Source organism: Schistocerca gregaria, chromosome 8 (assembly GCF_023897955.1).
Source record: "Schistocerca gregaria isolate iqSchGreg1 chromosome 8, iqSchGreg1.2, whole genome shotgun sequence".
Taxonomy (NCBI): Eukaryota; Metazoa; Arthropoda; class Insecta; order Orthoptera; family Acrididae; genus Schistocerca; species Schistocerca gregaria.
Window position 1 is genome coordinate 507,906,260 of NC_064927.1, and position 21,774 is coordinate 507,928,033.

The 21,774-nt window shown below is 49.6% G+C and overlaps 2 protein-coding genes across 3 annotated transcripts in view; one reads left to right on the forward strand and one right to left on the reverse strand.

The window, feature by feature from the left end:
* LOC126283974 (glucose dehydrogenase [FAD, quinone]-like) overlaps positions 1–21,774 on the reverse strand; it is a 153,206-nt gene that overhangs the window by 104,513 nt on the left and 26,919 nt on the right. The window lies entirely within an intron of this gene.
* On the forward strand, positions 18,735–20,900 carry LOC126285279 (uncharacterized protein DKFZp434B061-like). Its single transcript, XM_049984568.1, has one exon. The coding sequence runs from the start codon at positions 18,735–18,737 to the stop codon at positions 20,898–20,900; it is 2,166 nt and encodes a 721-aa protein (XP_049840525.1).

The following is a 21,774-nucleotide window of genomic DNA, read 5'->3' on the forward strand; positions in this document are numbered from 1 at the left end:
ATTATCCTGTTATACCAGAGCCTTGGTGGTCCCTGAGGGCCGGCAACCTATACAAGACCACTGAGGACGGGGTTGTCTATGCCCAAGGCGTACCAAAAGCACCACCATGGTAAACACCGGCTAATAATGGAAACAGACATGACGAGCACTACTTCCTGCAGGGAGAGCTCGAGCCACAGCCTGCAGGAAGTATCACCTCGCCGAAACCTCATTGGCTGGAGACAGCTATTTAGGCCCGAAGTTCAGTTCACGCCGGATGCAGACCTCGTGTACTGCGACCATCGAAGATTGCGTCTTGGAATTGGACTGTCAGTAGTGTGTGAATGTGTTACCACTAACATTTGTGGACAATTAGAAATGAACTTTTGTTTGCCTCAATTAGGAGACTTTTTTCGTTATTGTTACCCTTCGGATGTATGTTCAGTCATCAACCTTGTAAACTAACACCAGTAAAAGTTCTGTTCGTGAAAAATTGCAAATTGTCGGTCACAGCATATCCAAACATTTTTCAGTACTTTAATCGCTATTTTTGTGAGAATTTTTATTTCTTTTCTGCAATACAGTTGTTACATGTTATCATCTAGCATTGATTACATAAATTTGTGGTGTGAAAGCATTCACATTTACAAAGAAAACAAAAATTCAAATATCCCACACAAGTCGATAACATGTGACGCTAATTTTTCGGATGTAACAAACCTATAAAACGGGGTCTTGTATAAGGCGGAATTCCTCTCCCGTTTTTCTTAGCAAGCACGGAAAATAAGAACAATATCCAAATGACGATTATATGGCAATACTGTATATGCTTATGGGGACATCTTGGCAGTTATTAACGGTGATGTCCATACATTTTCCGTCCATTGTCCACGTTTTCCGACAATTTGTAACTTCATTTTTGACCCAAGCACCTTCTGCGTTATAGTCCGCCTTACCCAGTTAGCCGCCGAGCCATGCGCTGTCAAAACAGAAATAGTCCAAGTAGATAATCGGCACCTTGTAATGTCGTAAAATGTTGTTGTTGTAGGTTCCAATCAAAAAAACTAATCGGCACGCTTACTCAGTGATGATGGACGTAATGGGCGAAACCGAATATGCTGAGTGAAATCCTCAGTAAGTGACCCTTGTCGTTACTGCGCCACGTAATCAAGAGACCCTCCTGGCACTTGTTCAGAAGGCGACCCAGCTGGCGATGGACTCCAGTCCGTGCTGATACTGACGGAACGAAGCGAGCACTCGTGCGCTTCCTTCCGGAAGCGTTTGCAGCTGACCGCACGGAAGCCGCAGCCGCCGTCCGCATTCCACAGGTCAGCGAAAGCCGCTCCCACAGGTGGTGAGGGAGGAGGGTGGGAGGGGGGAGGGGGGCGTGGACTAGGCTGCGGCGTCTGGTTACCAGCCCCGGAATAATGCTGGCGGAAGGGGTCGGGACTGCGGTATCATGCAATAGCTGCGATGAACTCTTCAGTTTTCCAAATACCTGCTTGTTTCACTGTGTTTTTTTTTTTTTTTCGGGGAACGCGTTTGAACCTACGTAGCAGTTTTTTCTTCTTTTCGTTAGGGTTCACAAGAGACGGTTTTATGACTCGGCATACACATCTATGCTGACGAGAATCCTCGCACGAATACAACCCCCTCCCCTAATCGCACGAATACAAACTTTAGCATGCAGCCTGATCTCTCGCTGGGAGTTACGAAATTCGTGTTGACGTATCGTTATTTCCTTCGTGTGAATCTTTGCAACGATCTCGGAACTGTACACTTTCACTTTGAGGAAACTCCAGAGAAAGAAATCCAGTGGCGTCAGATCTAGGGACTGTTCTGGCGAAGGAACGGGGCCGCCATTGTCGTACTCTCAGTCGGAAATGTGCTGCAACTCCATCTAGTTGGTACTATAGGTGTGGTATTGTTCGTAGGGGCACATCATCCGCTGTTATTGCAAGTACTCTTTCGAAGAAATGCAGGTAGACAGCATCCCCTCCCCAAAAATGGTTCAAATGGCTCTGAGCACTATGGGACTTAACATCTGAGGTCATCAGTCCCCTAGAACTTAGAACTACTTAAACCTGAGTAACCTAAGGACAACACACAGATCCACGCCCGAGGCAGGATTCGAACCTGCGACCGTAGCAGCAGCGCGGTCCCCGACTGGAGCGCCTAGAACCGCTCGGGCACAAAGGCCGTCTCCCCCTGCCCTCTCCCCAGTTTTGTCCTCCAGTCTGAACGGGTCAAACAGTGTACGACCAAGGATATCTATCCATACGTTAACACTGAATCTCTTTTGGAATGAGGCACAACGAGTAACGCGAGGATTCTCGTCAGCATAGATGTGTATGCTGAGTCGTAAAAACATCTCTTGTGAACCCTAACTCGTCAGTCCATAAGATGTGGTTCACGAAATCTTTTTGCTCGTTAACCCGTCTATAATAGCTACTGGCAGTGGCTGAGACGATGTCCATTTTCTTGTGGCTTTAATTCTTGCACAGGGTTCAGTTGGTACGTATGAAGAGATCTTTCCGACGAAGTGCTCGCTAGGCGGATGAGTGAGGGAGTTGAACAGGTCGTCCAGATCGCCTTGTGCTAATAGATAGATGTGTTTTTGTAATATCAAGAACTACTTCTTCACGATCTGGAGCATTTCCTGGCCGACGAACACGATGCATAGGTTGTCGCCTTTTGGAAATTTGTGGTAAGTTCCTATGAGACCAAACTCATGAGGTCATCGGATCCTAGGCTTACACACTGCTTAATCTAACTTACGTTTAGGATAACACACACACACACACACACACACACACACACACACACACACACACACACACACATACCCCTCTCCATGCATGACACCGTTGCTGAAACGTGTCTGGTTTTCTCTTCCGGCCGTGGTTCCATTATCATTACAGAAACTGTAAACAAAGTGCATGTCCCGATATTCTTCGTTAGTAGACGTTGTGGATGTTCATACACCTGCAACCTTTGCAACTGATCGCTCCACGAGCACACAAGGCTAAACAACAGAAACACAATATCAGTAACACTGAGGTGCAGAACTGTACACAAACGGCAGCTGAAGACACTCAAGCAATGGCTGCTAACGGGTAACGTTCAGCATGGCGTGCAAACACACCGTGTCCCAGACAAACCTCGTGTACGGGGACGAATACGGAAAACTGGTATTCGTATCAGCAGTGGTGAGCGGAAAGGATAGGTATGAGAACGGGACTGCCTCGTGACGTGGCGACATGGCGGAGTGGTGTAATGCTGGGAAGCAAGTGGCCGGGCGGCAGCGGCCTTGCTGGAGGCAGCCTTGCAGGCGGCTTTGTTTACGCGGGGGGCGAGGCCGGAGTCCTAGATCACTGGCGGCAGCGGCAGCGGCGCTGCTACACAGTACAGTCCTTGTGGCAAAGTGCAGTTACAGCACGAGCACTTGGAGGCGACGCGTGGTGTCGTGTACTCCAAGGTCTTACAACTAATGACCACTGACTGCTGAATGCCTGTGTGCGCCACGTTGGCCAACATCCACCTGTTTCTCCAAATCAGTGCTTCGTACACCTACTTACGAGAGAGAGAGAGAGACCGACGTCAGCATCCGCAGCACGTGGTCTAGTGGGTAGCATTGCTACCTCTGCATCACGGGGTCCTGCGTTCGATTCCCAGCGACTTTGGGGGTTTTCTCCGCCCGGGGTCTGGGTGCCTGAGCTGTCCTCATTTCATCATCATCATTCGGGAAGTGCCGAGATTAGAACTGGAAAAATTGGGAACTTGTGCGTACGTTGATGACCGCGATGTTGAGCGCCCCACAAAACATCATCATCATCATCATCATCATCATCCGACGTCTGCTACATGAGGGCATTGAAATAATTCAACGGCTACAAGTGCAAATTTATGCCAGAACGCAACTCTAACCTTCATTTCCCACTTTACGCCAGCGGTCACCATAAAAATTCGGCTATCCGAGCCCGCTTCCCGTCCAAACATAATACCCAACTTGTCGCGCACTGCCTCCGTAGAGCCCTCCCTATCCACCATACTCTGCATGTATACTTTTTCCGCTTCTCAGTGTTCACGCACCACAGTACTTTGTCTCACAGGTGTAGCACCTATCGCATCACAATAATCGGAACCCAAGGTCTCAATAATTTATATTAAATATCTTATAAACAGTATGAGCCGCACTTGTATCGTTTATTTGTCAAGCCAGTATTCTGATGTAGAATCCATCATCAGTGGTGTATTATGTATCGCTATAGCAGAGGCGTGTGTGTTACTTAATACGACAGGATATGAAATCCCTCCAACTTCGTACCACGCAAGTCCTCATGTGCGTTATAGGTGTTAAATCTTAGACAGTGACAATTTTTTTTATCACGTCTGACACGACTGTCAGATAGTGGAAACATGGACTATGACATGCCATTGATGATGGGTTATACACCCGAATACCGGTTTGGCAAATAAACATTTCAAGTGCAGCTGATGATGTTTAGAAGATGTTCTTTAATAATGATCTTAAGACTGCGTAGCACCAAGCATTCAAGATTTTTACCTCACTAATCTGATTTAAAAAACTGTTTCTTTAGTTGCTGTTGTCCTCCTCTGGACTGACTCATCCTGTTCTCCATGCTTGATACAATGTCCTGCTGCATTTAAGGAAAATCTGAAGCACTACCGTTTGTCAACTTCATAACTTTTCCCTCAGAAACTCACATATTGACAGCAATTTTGTCTGTGTTAACCTTACATCTCTTTTCGTTTTTCCGTCGGTCACGCCATCTTTCTTCCCTCTGCATTACTTGTGTGCTGTCACGTTCTTCTGCCATCTCTTTTCGGCTTGCGCTTGCACTCGGGCGGACAACAGTTAGAGTTTTCCGTAAAGCAGGGCAAAACAAAGCGCGGCTTTCAATCCCGGATGGGCCAATCAGGGCCAACCGTCAAACCGACCGCCGTGTCGTCCTCTGTTAATGGTGTCGTTTGGAAACGGTGTGGAGGGGCATGGGATCAGTACACCCCTGTTCCGGCTTTCTAAAGCGTGGAGCCGCCTTTTCTCGTTCAAGCGCATCACTCGCGCACCCCGCACCAGTTCTCTCAGCAAGGAAAATTTTCTCGCAGTACCAGGAATAGAACTCACGTCCTCCTCATAGCAAACAGACACGCTGACCAGCGAGCTAGGTTGTCCGAGGGTTCCCTAAATCGTTTAAGGCAAATGCTGGGATAGTTCCTTGGCGAAGTACTCGGCCGCTTTCCTTCGCCATCCGTCCCCAATTCTAACTTCTGTTCTGGCTGTGATGATCTCGCCGTCAACAGGACGTTAAACCCTAATATTATTTTTAAAAAAATTGGAACAGGAGAAACAGCAAACTTTACACTATTGTAATTTATTGCAATACAAACAGTCATGAACGCATTTCAGTTGCTTATTTTCAGTTTTAGGTGACCAGTTTCGATCTTCTGAGAGGTCGTCTTCAGATCTTAAATTCCTTCCTATAAGACTTGAAGATGATCACCCCAATATTATTTCTTCTCTTAAGTGCTCTGCTGCCAAAGCCCACAGTCCAAATCCGTTTGCCTCTATCTTCATTACCTGGTGTAAACTGGCTGTAGTCTACTGCTTCAGGACGTGCACTGCGAGTACTGCTCTGAGATGAAGAAGTTAGCGCACAAGAGGATGAGTGGCGAGCTGCATCAAACCAGTCACAATACTGATCGCTTAAAAAAATTTTTTTTTCGCTGTTAACGTAAGAAATACTTGATAGTCTTATATTTCGTACTAGCACCAACACCGCTTCTAAAATGAATAAATTTAAATATGAAGACTACTTATTTACAAACAACTGATGGCCTTGTGCCATGATCTTGCCAGGATAAATGTATGAATAAATAAATAAGTAATGCTGGACGAACAGTGGCAAATTGTAGAATTACTCAAAATCTTAAAAGGCCATGACATTCGCAAATTTCAGCAAACACTATGTCATTAGACGGATATTTCTAAAAGCTGTCTAGTGGAACAAAAAGTCCCATTACATAAACGAGTTCTTTAAATGCACTAGAAAATAAAACAGGGAGAAAATAACTTCCTTCTTCGGTTACTAGCACTGATTAAAAACATCGTTTCCGTTTCCATCTGAGTTTGAGGGAAGCGTTATGCCGGCCAGGGTGGCTGAGAGGTTCTAGGCGCTACAAGTTCGAATCCTGCCTCGGACATGGACGTATGTGATGTTTTAAGTTTAAGTAGTTCTAAGTTCTAGGGGGCTGATGACCTAAGCTGTTAAGTTCCATAGTGTTCAGAGCCATTTGAACCATCTGAAACGTTACGTGAGCACAGATCAGTACAGGAAGAACAACACTACACACCAGACGCTACACTACACTGCCTTAGACTACACTATACCACACCTAATCCGTTTGAGATGGTAGGTTGTTGTTGAAGGAAGTCGGCGTTGAGCGCTCTTAAGTTCCAAAAACACACACACAAACACACACACACAGAGTGAGGTGGCGCATTGGTTAGCACACTAGACTCGCATTCGGGAGGACGACGGTTCAAACCAGAGTCCGGCCATACTGATTTAGGTTTCCCGTGATTTTCCTAAATCGCTTCAGGAAATGCCGGGATGGTTCCTTTGAAAGGGCGCGGCCGACGCCCTCCCCCATCCTTCCCTAATCCGATTGGACAGATGACCTCGCTGTTTGATCCTCCCCCATATCAGCCAACCAACCAACATAAAAATACACATTTGAACGAAGTGAACCGAATCTTGTACATTCAAAAATATCCTAATTTTCGTTTATTATCCATGTTATGATGGAATGATCATTCTATATGAGAGCTTTCTTATAAAAGATAAATGTCACGTTATTCAGAGGAGCGTAGATTTAATTTATAGATCTGTGGCGTATCTTTTCCGAGGTAAACCTTTCTTAAATGTTTTCCATACGTTTTGGCAAAAGCTAAACATTTATTTCCAAACTTTACTTTGCGAGTAAGAAAGGATAGGTTGCGAAATGAACGTGAAGTGTGGAGTATTTCCTGCAAATCACTACACGCTGCGCATTGAAGATTGGCGAAACAATCACAAAGCTGTAGAAATGAGTAGAATAATTCGCCATTTGACATTGTGCCACTTAATTTAGCTATACAGCTAGAAAAGAAGCATTGCTTCGTTATTTTCACATAAAATATAGAAATGGGCAACTTTTAAATGAGACTTTCACGTGTGAGTGTGTATATAGTTCGTTAGGACACGGGGAACGGCACGGTAACTTTCTCCGCGCCGTAAGCATAGGCGCTCCAGAGGCAGCCGGCGTGGGCGGCTGTTGACAGTGACACGTGTGGTCTGGTATTGTGTCAGGAGGGCACGGCAGCTGTAGAACGGCGCTGTGTGCTGCCGCCTACCCGTCGCGCCTTGAACGGTAATGCGAGGCTTCTCTCTGGCCGCATGTGTAGCATCCGTTGTAACATTGGCGTCGTCAAAGCTTAAAACAGCTCTCTGTAAATTTTTTGTCCAGAGTGCTGGAAGGGCATCCGATCATCCACAATAAGCTAAAGATCTAACTGATCTAAAACCGCAGGTAACTTCTTATATAGTGTTTAATGAACTTTCGAAACGTATTACACACTGTGATAAACCTTTTGCATTTCCTTTATGTTTTCGTCTTCTTTAAAGGCAAAGAGCGAAGATGAAGCGGTAGCCCATCATAGAGCCTATGTCAACCGTCATGTATTTTTTGACTTTCAGTTGTTAAAAAACAGTATTTCTTCTGGTACCAGTAGGCGGAAGGAAGGGATCGCGCTCAGCTAGTGAAAGAGGGAGAAGCACGCCATTTTTAGCGAGTAATTGCAGACCGCCATTTTGGAGTCGCTATGAATAAGCGAGGAGTATGTATCTCATATGTGCACCATTTAGAAAAACACAGTATTGTTTTATTAACAGAAAGGTCGTGTGAGTTGTTATTTCAAATAGTCCAATAATTCCAAGAACTGAAGTCCACCTGTGTACTTTGGAAAACTACGAAGATCCTTTAAGCTTTATGGGAACACGGTCAAGACTTCAAAGGCGAACACGGCGACCAAACGTAACATTATAAAGAATGATGAGCACAAATCTACAGCGGAGAAAGAAACTACTTCGCCCTGCAAAATAATATGACCTAATACGAACTTATTTCCTGGCATAGCTTAGCTTATTGTGCTTGTCATTCATGCCGAAAAATTAACCTCAGTAATTCAATACATTTTAAAAAGCCACGCATTTCAACATTTTATTATCATCTATTCCATTATTTTATTATATTGTAACACATATTAGCGAAGGAAATAAACAGTATAAATCAATATACTCTCGGCGATGTGTGGCGCACGAAACAAACTGCACTATGTAGCGCTCCGCAGATTTAAGTGTAAACGTTTATTAGTGGACCCGTATGAATTACCTGCCCAGCTTTACTTTCAGATGAGACTAAATAAGGGTCGCCAGACTCGCCTTAACCCGCGAGACGGGATTCAGCTTCCCACTACTCCAGAGTCATAATTGAAATCACTGCAGCTGTCCAACTTCTTGCATAGAGATTCCGAGCTCCGACCCTGAAGTTGAACACTTCCCCGCGCAAGTTCATTCACCACCTCCAACTGGGTACTTACGTCGATGGTCTCCACGCAAAAGAACGAAAATATATTAACACGCTTCAAGGTCGACTTCGAAAGAAGCACATAAATCTTCGCTCTCAAAGTTACACAGAAATAACAGAAATTTACCCAAGTCCGGCACTTTTACGCAGCACCACCTCCAGATAGCGAATGAGACCGCGCTGTGCTCTGAGGCTTCTTTTTACCGAACGAGTCGACCCTGACCTGTCCGCAACACTCGCGTGCAGGAAAGGAAAGTGCCCAAGCAGAATGCGACACCCGCGCACGGTAACGCACTTTCGAATGCTTTGTAGGCCTGCCGTACCGGAGAAGAAACTTCGTTGATCACCAAGGATCGCTAACTCCATACTTCCGAAATCGTAATCTCAGGTTCAACTTAATTTGGACTGCTGGCTTCTGAATAATGCGTCAGGTCTGAGACTAGGAACTGCACGGGATTGAATTTCTTTATTTGCGGATAACGGTGCTAAATTATCCAGGAGAAACAAGCAGATCGTTACATTCGACGAATATCTCGTCGTTTAACACAATAGCCAAACCGTGCCTGAGCGTCAGAATATTCGTGACACGAAAATAGCCAATTAGTACTGTAACCAGGAGTGACCGTAAGCAAGAACACGGGACACACGAAATTCACACGCCAGAGAAAAAACAAAACATCGAAAAAACTTTGAGAATATATGAAAATCCTGGGGTTATAATAAGGGGACGTGGCGCTACAGATTTCTAACGTACGTTGCTTCCAGCCGGCGCTGCCGTGTTAGATGGCTTCTTCTTCTTCTTCTTCTTAATTTTTATCGTGTGCTCGAAACAGCTGTTTCAAATAGAAAAATTACAGTGTTCCGCAAGTAACACAGCGTCAGGAATGCATTTTCAGACTTTTTCTGGTCTTAAGTGGATATTAAAATTAGTAATTTTGCGTCGTTTTTGTTATACGTCTTGAATAACCGAGAAGAGAGATAAGTGGCTCTTCAGCGAGTTCACTTAGTAATGGCGTGTGAGTTCTTTACTTTTTAGACATAATGATCAGGACACTCGTAAACGACACAATCCGGAATTTTTTTGTGAAAACACTCCCTCCAGCAGCTAATGTTTGGGGCAGCTAACGTGGCCGATGTCGGCTTCGAGTTTATGACGTAATGACAGCTCTTCTTACTATAATCAAAATATCCACGAGTGTACTGCTGGTCTAGAGTGTCCAACGGGTACAACATTTTGGCGATCATACATGTCGCCATCTTCCCGCCGAGTCCTCAAAGTTATTTTACATTTGGACCTTCCAGTCAGTCAGAATCAGAAGAAGAATTTAGAAATTCCTTTCCTGCTCGTGCTTAACGCTTCTGTAAGGCGCTGCCTCCAGGCAGGACTTTAAGAACTATTTTTGCACCAAGCTGGAAAACTCTAGCAGTTATGGGGAAATTGTGGCGTTTCTCGTATCGTCTCGTTTTTATGTTCTTCGGAAGCAGGTGTTCAAAAAAAATGGTACAAATCGCTCTGAGCACTATGGGACTTAACTGCTGTGGTCATCAGTCACCTAGAACTCAGAACTACTTAAACCTAACTAACCTAAGGACATCCATGCCCGAGGCAGGATTCGACCTGCGACCGTAGCGGTCGTGCGATTGTAGACTGTAGCGCCTAGGACCACTCGGCCACTCAGGCCGGCGCAGATGTTCCATCAACCGGCTTTCCTGAGGAAACGTGACTGCTTGAAGATGCCTTTACCAACCCGGGGAGAAACCACATAAAAACAGAGCTCTAACTGAAATCCTTGTACTTATTCCGTTTCTAATAGCCGTTAACAAGCACTGACTTTGCTCTCTGCAATCTGACTTGTGAGAAGAGTCGAGAGGGGAAAAAGGTAGTAACTGAAACTTCGCAAAATTTAACTAAAGTCAAAGAATACCTCACGGGCATTGAGTAAATAAACAGTCACTTCCTCGTAGTGTAATGTGCTGCGGATACATAGAAAGATAATCCCTTATCATTTAGCTACAAAATAGCAGGTCAGCAACTGGAAGCAGTTAATTCCATAAATTATCTGGGAGTACGCATTAGGAGTGATTTAAAATGGAATGATCATATAAAGTTGATCGTCGGCAAATCAGATGCCAGACTGAGATTCATTGGAAGAATCATAAGCAAATGCAATCTGAAAACAAAGGAAGTAGGTTACAGTACGCTTGTTCGCCCACTGCTTGAATACTGCTCAGCAGCGTGGGACCCGGACCAGATACGGTTGATAGAAGAGATAGAGAAGATCCAACGGAGAGCAGCGAGCTTACAGGATCATTTAGTAATCGCGAAAGCGTTACGGAGATGATAGATAAACTCCAGTGGAAAACTCTGCAGGAGAGACGCTCAGTAGCTCGGACGGGCTTTTGTTAAAGTTTCGAGAACATACCTTCACCGAGGAGTCAAGCAGTATATTGCTCCCTCCTACGTATATCTCGCGAAGAGACCATGAGGATAAAATCAGAGAGATTAAAGCCCACACAAAAACATACCGACAATCCTTCTTTTCACGAACAATACGATACTGGAATAGAAGGGAGAACCGATAGAAGTACTCAGCCTACCCTCCGCCACACACCGTCAGGTGGCTTGCGGAGTATGGAAGCAGATGCAGATGTAGATCTACTAAGCCGGCCGGAGTGGCCGTGCGGTTCTAGGCGCTACAGTCTGGAACCGAGCGACCGCTACGGTCGCAGGATCGAATCCTGCCTCGGGCATGGATGTGTGTGATGTCCTTAGGTTATTTCAGTTTAATTAGTTCTAAGTTCTAGGGGACTGATGACCTTAGAAGTTAAGTCGCATAGTGCTCAGAGCCATTTGAACCATTTGAACCTAGTACTGATGCTGAATCATAAACAAACCAGAACTGCACTCTTGATCTTCTACAACGCTTATAATGAAGTCACTTCAGTAAAGGGAATACACTAATCACAAGTCACCATTTGTAACTGTAACACTACGACAGATATTCTTCAGCTCAATAGATACATAGCGGCAATCGTATCCCTAACTGTCTCACAACCATGTAAACTATTCAGAGGCAACATCAATCTTGTTTGGCTAGGCGCTGAATACTCTGCAGTACCGCAGGTCATACAGAACAGAAGAGTGAAAAACAACACACTTTGACTCATTTTAATCTGCAGCCTCTTCTTCGCCGCTTCATCGCCCGGCCGTCGGCTCTCAGCTGCCCGTGGCCAGCCGAGACTGACAGCGGTGTCCAGTGATACATGTCGCGCTTTCTGCAAAGTCTTTTCCATACGATTAACCACGAAATTTCCACCATATTTGTCCGCTGTTGCTCCCTCAGATGTATCATTATCAAAGACCGAGCAGATAGCGAGTTCACTTACGAAATAAATTACCACTGTCGAAATAATCGGTCCCTCACAAAATGACTCTCTCTTGAAGACAGCCTGATGGGCTCCAGCCTCCACCATTTAGTACGAATAAGGTAACCCGCCCATCTATTTTTAGGTGAACAAAATGCCGCTTCCCCTTACAAGGGGAAACTAGCAGAGGTAGCTGCAAGAGTTAAACAGGATGTCCAGGAAATGATACGTTATGCAGACTGTAGCAGAGCACAAGAAGTTATTTCACGCGAGAGATATTCACTACGCCCAGCGTAAGTGTTTATACGAGCGTAAACCTACTTCCCATTGAATCCCGGATGCGCTGACGTAACCGTGGAGTGCTTCGTGTAGTTGCACAGCCTTCAACAATACCTCCCCGCATCTTACTGTACTGTTCGATGCACAAGAGCTTTCAGATCCACTCACACAAAGGTCTAGTGTGTTCAGGCAAGAGAACGCGGAGGTGAAGGAGTTAGGTCACCTCTTCCTATTCATCTGTCAGGGAATGCGTTTTTTGTGAGTTGAAGGACATTAATCCTGAAATGAGGAGCAGCTCGTTAATGAAGTGCGTATCCTGTCGCCTGAAAAAATGACACATCTCATAGCAAATTGCATGGAACATCGCTAAGGAAACATTTTGAGTTGGTCCGGTTTGCCTGTACTAGACATAATCACGAGCGCGGTCTAAATATTAAATGTACTAAAAAATGTTGTTTGATATGCTGGTACCTGTATTTTCTATGATAAATGTGCTTAGAACAGTTGCAGAGCTGTGAATCCATGTTCAGGAATCATATTTTATTCTTTAAAATATGAGAAATATGTCGAAAAAATTTGACCTCAGCTTCTGTTACATCCTGTACACTGCCAAGAGAAAAGTTGTGAGTCATCAGTGCTCACAAGTATTCAATGCTTAGTAAGGCCCAACAAACCCTTGACGTGGATGCCAGAGTGCTAAATCACTGGACACACTTCGGGAAAGAGCCGCGTTCAGATTCCTCTTCACCCGAGTTTTCCGTGGTTTCACCTAATTAACTTAATGCGTGTTGTCAGTAAGGCATCCATAATTCACCTTCACTCAGCTAGCTCTCCAACTCTAGCCATCTTGCTGTTGAGATATCCCGGGCTAAATAAGAGTTCGCCAGATCATATTGAGTCAATGAATTTCTGACAGATGAGGCTTTTAGCGAAAGTGTGTGTTTTTATATTGATATGCGAAGTCTGTTGTGTCGGACATGTCCGTAAGAACAGACACCACATAAGCGAGTACGACTCTAGGTACTTTCAGTGCAGAAGCACCGTGTCTTCCGAACTCATGCAGGACTTAGCGAATGCAACGAGCAGCAGGGGTAATGAAAGGGTGCGCTACTTGCCCGTGACAAGTTGAGACTTTGGACCAGCCGTGAAGCGCGTTCAGACGACCAATGCGGTTCCGCAACCATTCTAGAGTAGCAGAGCGTCTCGTTTCGAATCCCGACCCGACATAAATTTTCAGCCCCCATTGTTGATTTATTTTAGTGCCCGATGGGCAACTGAAGTCTTATTTCCTGTGTTATTAGCCAAGATTATTATTTAGCGTATTGTAGAAAGAAACAAATGACGATAATTAGCCAAGAGAATAGAATAATTAGGTGGTCTGAAGCTACTGTTGCCGGCTACAAGTCCCATGACAAGAAGAACGGGAGATGCCCTACGAGCGAGTCCACATGTAGGTTAGTGGTGGTGTAAAAGCGTGAAGTGGTGCAGTCAACTCACAAGTATGTAGTTACAGTTATACGTGACTTGTGTACACACACACACACACACACACACACACACACACACACACACACACACAAAGTGATGTTGCCTTTACGAGCTCTCTCCAAACATTACCAGACGACATTCCTCAATTACTGTATGTAGCAGCTTCTGTTTTGTTACCGCCGATTATAGATGGGCTTTTTCTGATATAACTGATTTATTTAGTTAAATATTTCCTTCTACGATGTGTAGAAACAGTATTTTCAGGAAGACTGAATTTTGATATGAGTCAGCAGCGAAATACACTCCTGGAAATTGAAATAAGAACACCGTGAATTCATTGTCCGAGGAAGGGGAAACTTTATTGACACATTCCTGGGGTCAGATGCATCACATGATCACACTGACAGAACCACAGGCACATAGACACAGGCAACAGAGCATGCACAATGTCGGCACTAGTACAGTGTATATCCACCTTTCGCAGCAATGCACGCTGCTATTCTCCCATGGAGACGATCGTAGAGATGCTGGATGTAGTCCTGTGGAACGGCTTGCCATGCCATTTCCACCTGGCGCCTCAGTTGGACCAGCGTTCGTGCTGGACGTGCAGACCGCATGAGACAACGCTTCATCCAGTCCCAAACATGCTCAATGGGGGACAGATCCGGAGATCTTGCTGGCCAGGGTAGTTGACTTACACCTTCTAGAGCACGTTGGGTGGCACAGGATACATGCGGACGTGCATTGTCCTGTTGGAACAGCAAGTTCCCTTGCCGGTCTAGGAATGGTAGAACGATGGGTTCGATGACGGTTTGGAAGTACCGTGCACTATTCAGTGTCCCCTCGACGATCACCAGAGGTGTACGGCCAGTGTAGGAGATCGCTCCCCACACCATAATGCCGGGTGTTGGCCGTGTGTGCTTCGGTCGTATGCAGTCCTGATTGTGGCGCTCACCTGCACGGCGCCAAACACGCATACGACCATCATTGGCACCAAGGCAGAAGCGACTCTCATCGCTGAAGACGATACGTCTCCATTCGTCCCTCCATTCACGCCTGTCGCGATACCACTGGAGACGGGCTGCACGATGTTGGGGCGTGAGCGGAAGACGGCCTAACGTTGTGCGGGAGCGTAGCCCAGCTTCATGGAGACGGTTGCGAATGGTCCTCGCCGATACCCCAGGAGCAACAGTGTCCCTAATTTGCTGGGAAGTGGCGGTGCGGTCCCCTACGCAACTGCGTAGGATCCTACGGTCTTGGCGTGCATCCGTGCGTCGCTGCGGTCCGGTCCCAGGTCGACGGGCACGTGCACCTTCCGCCGACCACTGGCGACAACATCGATGTACTGTGGAGACCTCACGCCCCACGTGTTGAGCAATTCGGCGGTACGTCCACCCGGCCTCCCGCATGCCCACATACGCCCTCGCTCAAAGTCCGTCAACTGCACATACGGTTCACGTCCACGCTGTCGCGGCATGCTACCAGTGTTAAAGACTGCGATGGAGCTCCGTATGTCACGGCAAACTGGCTGACACTGACGGCGGCGGTGCACAAATGCTGCGCAGCTAGCGCCATTCGACGGCCAACACCGCGGTTCCTGGTGTGTCCGCTGTGCCGTGCGTGTGATCATTGCTTGTACAGCCCTCTCGCAGTGTCCGGAGCAAGTATGGTTGGTCTGACACACCGGTGTCAATGTGTTCTTTTTTTCCATTTCCAGGAATGTAGTCATCAAAACAACTATTCCGGAAAAAGATCCAAAAAAGTTAATTACACGTAGGTCTTTATTGGAAAACTCTCCCATCACATTACCAACGATCATCGTAAACTTGAGTACATCATTCAGTATCTATACGCTCTATACGAGCTGTTACGCGTTGTGTTACACGGTAGCACAAAGGTCAGTATTCTTCATAACCGGGGTTTACTTAACGTCACCAAACTGTTTAGAAATAGCCATCTCGCTGGACTGAGAATCTGGAAGGCTTACGGAAACGTATAAAATCATAAAAACGGTAAGCTATAAGATCAACGACAACAAACGTTCCTGAACGAAGTTTCGATGGCGGATGTCTTAGATTTGTTGGAACGCCTCTGAGAAAATCGCGTTATATGTAAAAGGAGTGACGTACATGACGTTAGCGCGTCCAGGTATGGAGTGTTGTTCCAAGTGTTAGGAGCCCTTACGAAGCAGGCATGACAATGAACATTGAATGAATTCAGAGGGGCACTTGTTACAGCCGGTGTAACGGAAATGCTCGGAATAATCAAATGGGAATTCTTGGAAGACGGACGATGTAGTACTCAGGAAAGTCTGCGTTCGAAGTAGTTTTTGCGACCATTACGCGGACACCATAGACTATCTTGAGTAGAGATCATGGGAATTGTATAGAGTAGGGCGCTTAGAGTGCCATGTAGAAACCATTTTCAGCTCGTTCACGGCACGAGTAGATAGGGCAGAAAACTGATAATGTTGGTACAATGTACTCACCACCCTGAACAGTACAGTAACTAGCGGAATATTTATGTAGATGTAAGTATAGTGTGTCCGGTACAACAGACTGAAGTACAATGCTTGACAAAAAAATGAAGCACCCAAATTACATGTTCGGATGTCAGTGTAAATTCCAACGCTACAGACCATCGGCGGGTATGTAAATGATTATAGAGAGTTAATTACCTGTGTCAGGTAGAGCAGCTACCGAAGTGCATTAGTGTTATTCGTGTTTAGTGTTGTACCCAGCCCTGCTAGGATATACTCGTACAACGATCATGAACAGCGTCATATGTTGAGCGACCACTACAAAGGGGACAGAAATGCTGCGTACTCGTGTGAAACAACGTTATCAGCATGTGAGAGATTTGAAAGGGGCCTGATTGCATGTCTCCGTTTGGCGGGCTAGTCGGGTCGTGCAATATCCAGGTTTGTGGGGCAACTAGATGTGACAGTGTAAGAAAATGAAACACCTACAACCGTTCTTATGACGTCATTTATTGTATGGCTACCAGTTTCGGTGCTTCAGTGACCATCTTTAAGTCTTAGCTGTACACGGTCTATCAGAGGCCAACATCTGTAACTGGTTTTCGCAGGTTACCTGCAACTGCAACTTTAGTTGATGGCTGGAGAGATAACATTGCGGTTACAGATAATCTGCGAAAAGCAGTTATAGATATTGGCCTCTGACACATCGTGTGTAAGGATGGTGTTGACCATATCGGCATCAGCTAATACCTGAAGATGTGCATTGAAACACGGAAATTGGTAGCCATACAATGAACGGCACCATAAGAACGGCTGTAGTTGTTTCATTAGTCCCCCAGGGCTCCAGTCACAAGCATGGACATACAAAATCCATGTGTGATAGTGGTCCGATGACGGATTGCTGGGGAATTTCAGGGTTACAATCGACCACATCTGTCCACGAGAAGGGAGGATGGCTGTGTTGTGCACCGAGGACACTGTAGCCTCTTCACGTCTGCTCTTGTCCGAGAACATGTGACGGCCTGCCTGCAGCATGCTGTGTCATCCCGCGGCGTCGTTGGGAGACCAGCAGCAGCCGTGGTACACAACTACTGACCCCACGTGTAGGCTGCCGTCAACACTGCAACGCAAACGGCTGCGTTTGGGCTGGTGCGGCGGTGCGCTGTGTCCAGCGACCAATCACAGCTCTGCAGTATCACGGGTGCCCATAGCCAGCGGCTGTGGCAGAGACCTGGGGAATAGCGCAATTGTTCCAGTGTTTTGGAAAGGCGCAGCGCTATTGGTCCTGACGTCGTGGTGTGGAGATCCACCGGATTACACGTCATGGTTGATAGCGACTGAGAACAATTCGACGCTGCTACGGTACATCACGGACATCTTGTGTCCTCACGTGTCCTCTCTCATGCGATAGGATCGCGTGCCATTTCTCAACAGCACAAAGCCCTCCCGCACATAGCACATGTCCGTACCAACTGTCTGGGTGATATTGAGGCACTTCTGCGGCCAGCAACACCCCCATGTGCCCCCAATAGAACGTGTGTGCGACCATTTCGAACATCTACTCCGTTTCAGTACCAGTATCCAGTATAGTTGTGGGCTAGATTGCCTTCTGAACCGAATCAGTGAATGCATCCGGACTGGAGCAGGTGCAGATTCATACTGCTAAGTGAGCATATGCTGCCAAGTTCTTTGTTACTTTGATTCGATTTTGTTATCACTGCAGTAACATAAAACACACTCTCCAACCGTGAAGTTTCATTCCGTTGCCTCCGCCCCCCCCCCCTCCACCTCCACCCTCCCCGTATATGCGGCGGAATGGTTAACACACTGGGCACTCAATCGGAATCCAGTTCCCTGCCCTGACATCTAGATTTAAGTTTTCTGCGGGTCTTATAAATCACGAAGGCAAATGAACCGTACAGACCAGAGTCCTTTAATAACCGATCACGTGGCGCGGCTTGGCCTCTTTGCCGACCAACTGTGAATGTCATTGAATTCCCCAACAGCCGTTTCAGAATGTCACTATGCCATACTCAGGCCGCATATGCATCTTTCCAAATAAACGAAAATGTCATATAGAGCTATAAATCACTCGATGTGGTGAATTCAATTGTTACACTATTCCTTTATTGAAGACCTGATGGCATAGTGAAATGCCGAAACTGGTAACCTTCGAAATAAAATAACATCTTAAGTTACACAGCTATTGGTAAATTTTATTGACACTGACAATTAGTTAACTAGCCAATGTCCCCTGTCGATGATGGACCAACAGAGATGTTTGTCGACCGGTCTTCAGTAACTAGTCTTACCTCCCCCTTGCCGAAATGAAACTGATACCGGGGCTTGGACGAGGGGCGTATCTCCCCCGCCCCGTTTCCAAAAGCGAGGGCTCCGCTGGCTGCCGCTGGCCCGCTGCCCACGCACAAAGCTCCGTTGATCTGCGGCTGACGCAGCAGGCGTGCTGGCGAGCGCGCTTACCAAGGGCGTAACGATGTGCTGCGCCCTCCCACGCACCTGCTCAGCCGTCGCCGCCGCTCGCCCTCCCACGCACCTGCTCAGCCGTCGCCGCCGCTCGCCCTCCCACGCACCTGCTCAGCCGTCGCCGCCGCTCGCCCTCCCACGCACCTGCTCAGCCGTCGCCGCCGCTCGCCCTCCCACGCACCTGCTCAGCCGTCGCCGCCGCTCGCCCTCCCACGCACCTGCTCAGCCGTCGCCGCCGCTCGCCCTCCCACGCACCTGCTCAGCCGTCGCCGCCGCTCGCCCTCCCACGCACCTGCTCAGCCGTCGCCGCCGCTCGCCCTCCCACGCACCTGCTCAGCCGTCGCCGCCGCTCGCCCTCCCACGCACCTGCTCAGCCGTCGCCGCCGCTCGCCCTCCCACGCACCTTTTCAGCCGTCGCCGCCGCACGCCCTCCCAAGCACCTGCTCAGCCGTCGCCGCCGCTCGCCCTCCCACGCGCCTGCTCAGCCGTCCCCGCCGCTCGCCCTCCCACGCGCCTGCTCAGCCATCGCCGCCTCTCGCCCTCCCACACGCCTGCTCAGCCGTCGCCGCCGCTCGCCCTCCCACGCGCCTGCTCAGCCGTCGCCGCCGCTCGCCCTCCCACGCACCTGCTCAGCCGTCGCCGCCGCTCGCCCTCCCACGCACCTGCTCAGCCGTCGCCGCCGCTCGCCCTCCCACGCGCCTGCTCAGCCGTCGCCGCCGCTCGCCCTCCCACGCGCCTGCTCAGCCGTCGCAGCCGCTCGCCCTCCCACGCGCCTGCTCAGCCGTCGCCGCCGCTCGCCCTCCCACGCGCCTGCTCAGCCGTCGCCGCCGCTCGCCCTCCCACGCGCCTGCTCAGCCGTCGCCGCCGCTCGCCCTCCCACGCGCCTACTCAGCCGTCGCCGCCGCTCGCCCTCCCACGCGCCTGCTCAGCCGTCGCCGCCGCTCGCCCTCCCACGCACCTGCTCAGCCGTCGCCGCCGCTCGCCCTCCCACGCACCTGCTCAGCCGTCGCCGCCGCTCGCCCTCCCACGCACCTGCTCAGCCGTCGCCGCCGCTCGCCCTCCCACGCACCTGCTCAGCCGTCGCCGCCGCTCGCCCTCCCACGCGCCTGCTCAGCCGTCGCCGCCGCTCGCCCTCCCACGCGCCTGCTCAGCCGTCGCCGCCGCTCGCCCTCCCACGCGCCTGCTCAGCCGTCGCCGCCGCTCGCCCTCCCTCCCACGTGCCTGCTCAGCCGTCGCCGCCTCTCGCCCTCCCACGCGCCTGCTCAACCGTCGCCGCCGCTCGCCCTCCCACGCGCCTGCTCAGCTGTCGCCGCCGCTCGCCCTCCCACGCGCCTGCTCAGCTGTCGCCGCCGCTCGCCCTCCCACGCGCCTGCTCAGCCGTCGCCGCCGCTCGCCCTCCCACGCACCTGCTCAGCCGTCGCCGCCGCTCGCCCTCCCACGCGCCTGCTCAGCCGTCGCCGCCGCTCGCCCTCCCACGCGCCTGCTCAGCCGTCGCCGCCGCTCGCCCTCCCACGCGCCTGCTCAGCCGTCGCCGCCGCTCGCCCTCCCACGCGCCTGCTCAGCCGTCGCCGCCGCTCGCCCTCCCACGCGCCTGCTCAGCCGTCGCCGCCGCTCGCCCTCCCACGCACCTGCTCAGCCGTCGCCGCCGCTCGCCCTCCCACGCACCTGCTCAGCCGTCGCCGCCGCTCGCCCTCCCACGCGCCTGCTCAGCCGTCGCCGCCGCTCGCCCTCCCACGCGCCTGCTCAACCGTCGCCGCCGCTCGCCCTCCCACGCGCCTGCTCAGCTGTCGCCGCCGCTCGCCCTCCCACGCGCCTGCTCAGCCGTCGCCGCCGCTCGCCCTCCCACGCACCTGCTCAGCCGTCGCCGCCGCTCGCCCTCCCACGCACCTGCTCAGCCGTCGCCGCCGCTCGCCCTCCCACGCGCCTGCTCAGCCGTCGCCGCCGCTCGCCCTCCCACGCGCCTGCTCAGCCGTCGCCGCCGCTCGCCCTCCCACGCGCCTGCTCAGCCGTCGCCGCCGCTCGCCCTCCCACGCACCTGCTCAGCCGTCGCCGGCGCTCGCCCTCCCACGCACCTGCTCAGCCGCCGCCGCCGCTCGCCCGCCGTCACAGAGTTCTGCTCACGCCGCCTTTGTTCCCAGCGCCCCTGCCCTGTGGCGCGTGGTTAGGGGATTCCTAGCGCGATACAAACGGTGGAGTACTCTCCTCTAAATGGCGCCACAAACTCGCTCACCATTCAGTAGGTCGCGATGAGAGTGGTGAAAACAAGCCAAGCTCCTTGTGAAACGACACTGAGTACTTCATAAGTACAAGTTCAGGAGGGCGTAAGGAGAGATTCTACGGATCAAATGAAACTATATGGTTCCAGAGACCTCTTCAAGTGTCGAAGATCTACGATGTATACATGCAGACTGAAGCGACGAATGAATATTTGTACCGTGACCGGGATTCTATCCAGGGTTTCCAGCCCACTAGGCAGATGCGCTGACCACTCCGCCACCCTGACAAGCGGCTCTGCACGACAGCACGGACTTCCCCAGTACGCCTCCCTCCTCAAGCCAAATTCCTATCCAAGCCTCAGCTCAGTTCGGTATGGTAATAGCACCTTAGCTTCGAACGGATTGGTGGATCCTGTTTGAAACCCAGGCAGAGGTGTTTTTATCAAAACAAAGCGCCTAGATCTTTGAAACTTGAAAAGGTCTTCGGAACTATATACTTCCATTTGCATTTGAGTAAAGCACCTATGCCTGAGTTTCAGGCAGGATCTCCCGTCTCGTTCGATGCTGAGGTGCTATTCCAATACAGTTGAAGAGACTGTGTACTGTTGTTCAAGATTAGGTGGAATCCCAGCGTGAGTGGGAATGTGGGCTGAGAAAGGGGGGCGCTAGGGTAGTCTGAGCAGTCGTGGCGAAGTAAAGCTGTCAAACCAGGTCATGTTTCATGCCTGGATAGCTCCGTCGGTAAGAGGATTCCCCCTGAGCTAAAGGTTCAAGGTTCGAGACCGGGTCCGCGAGCATACTTTTAGTCTGCCCGGAAGTTTCAACAGCATTTTT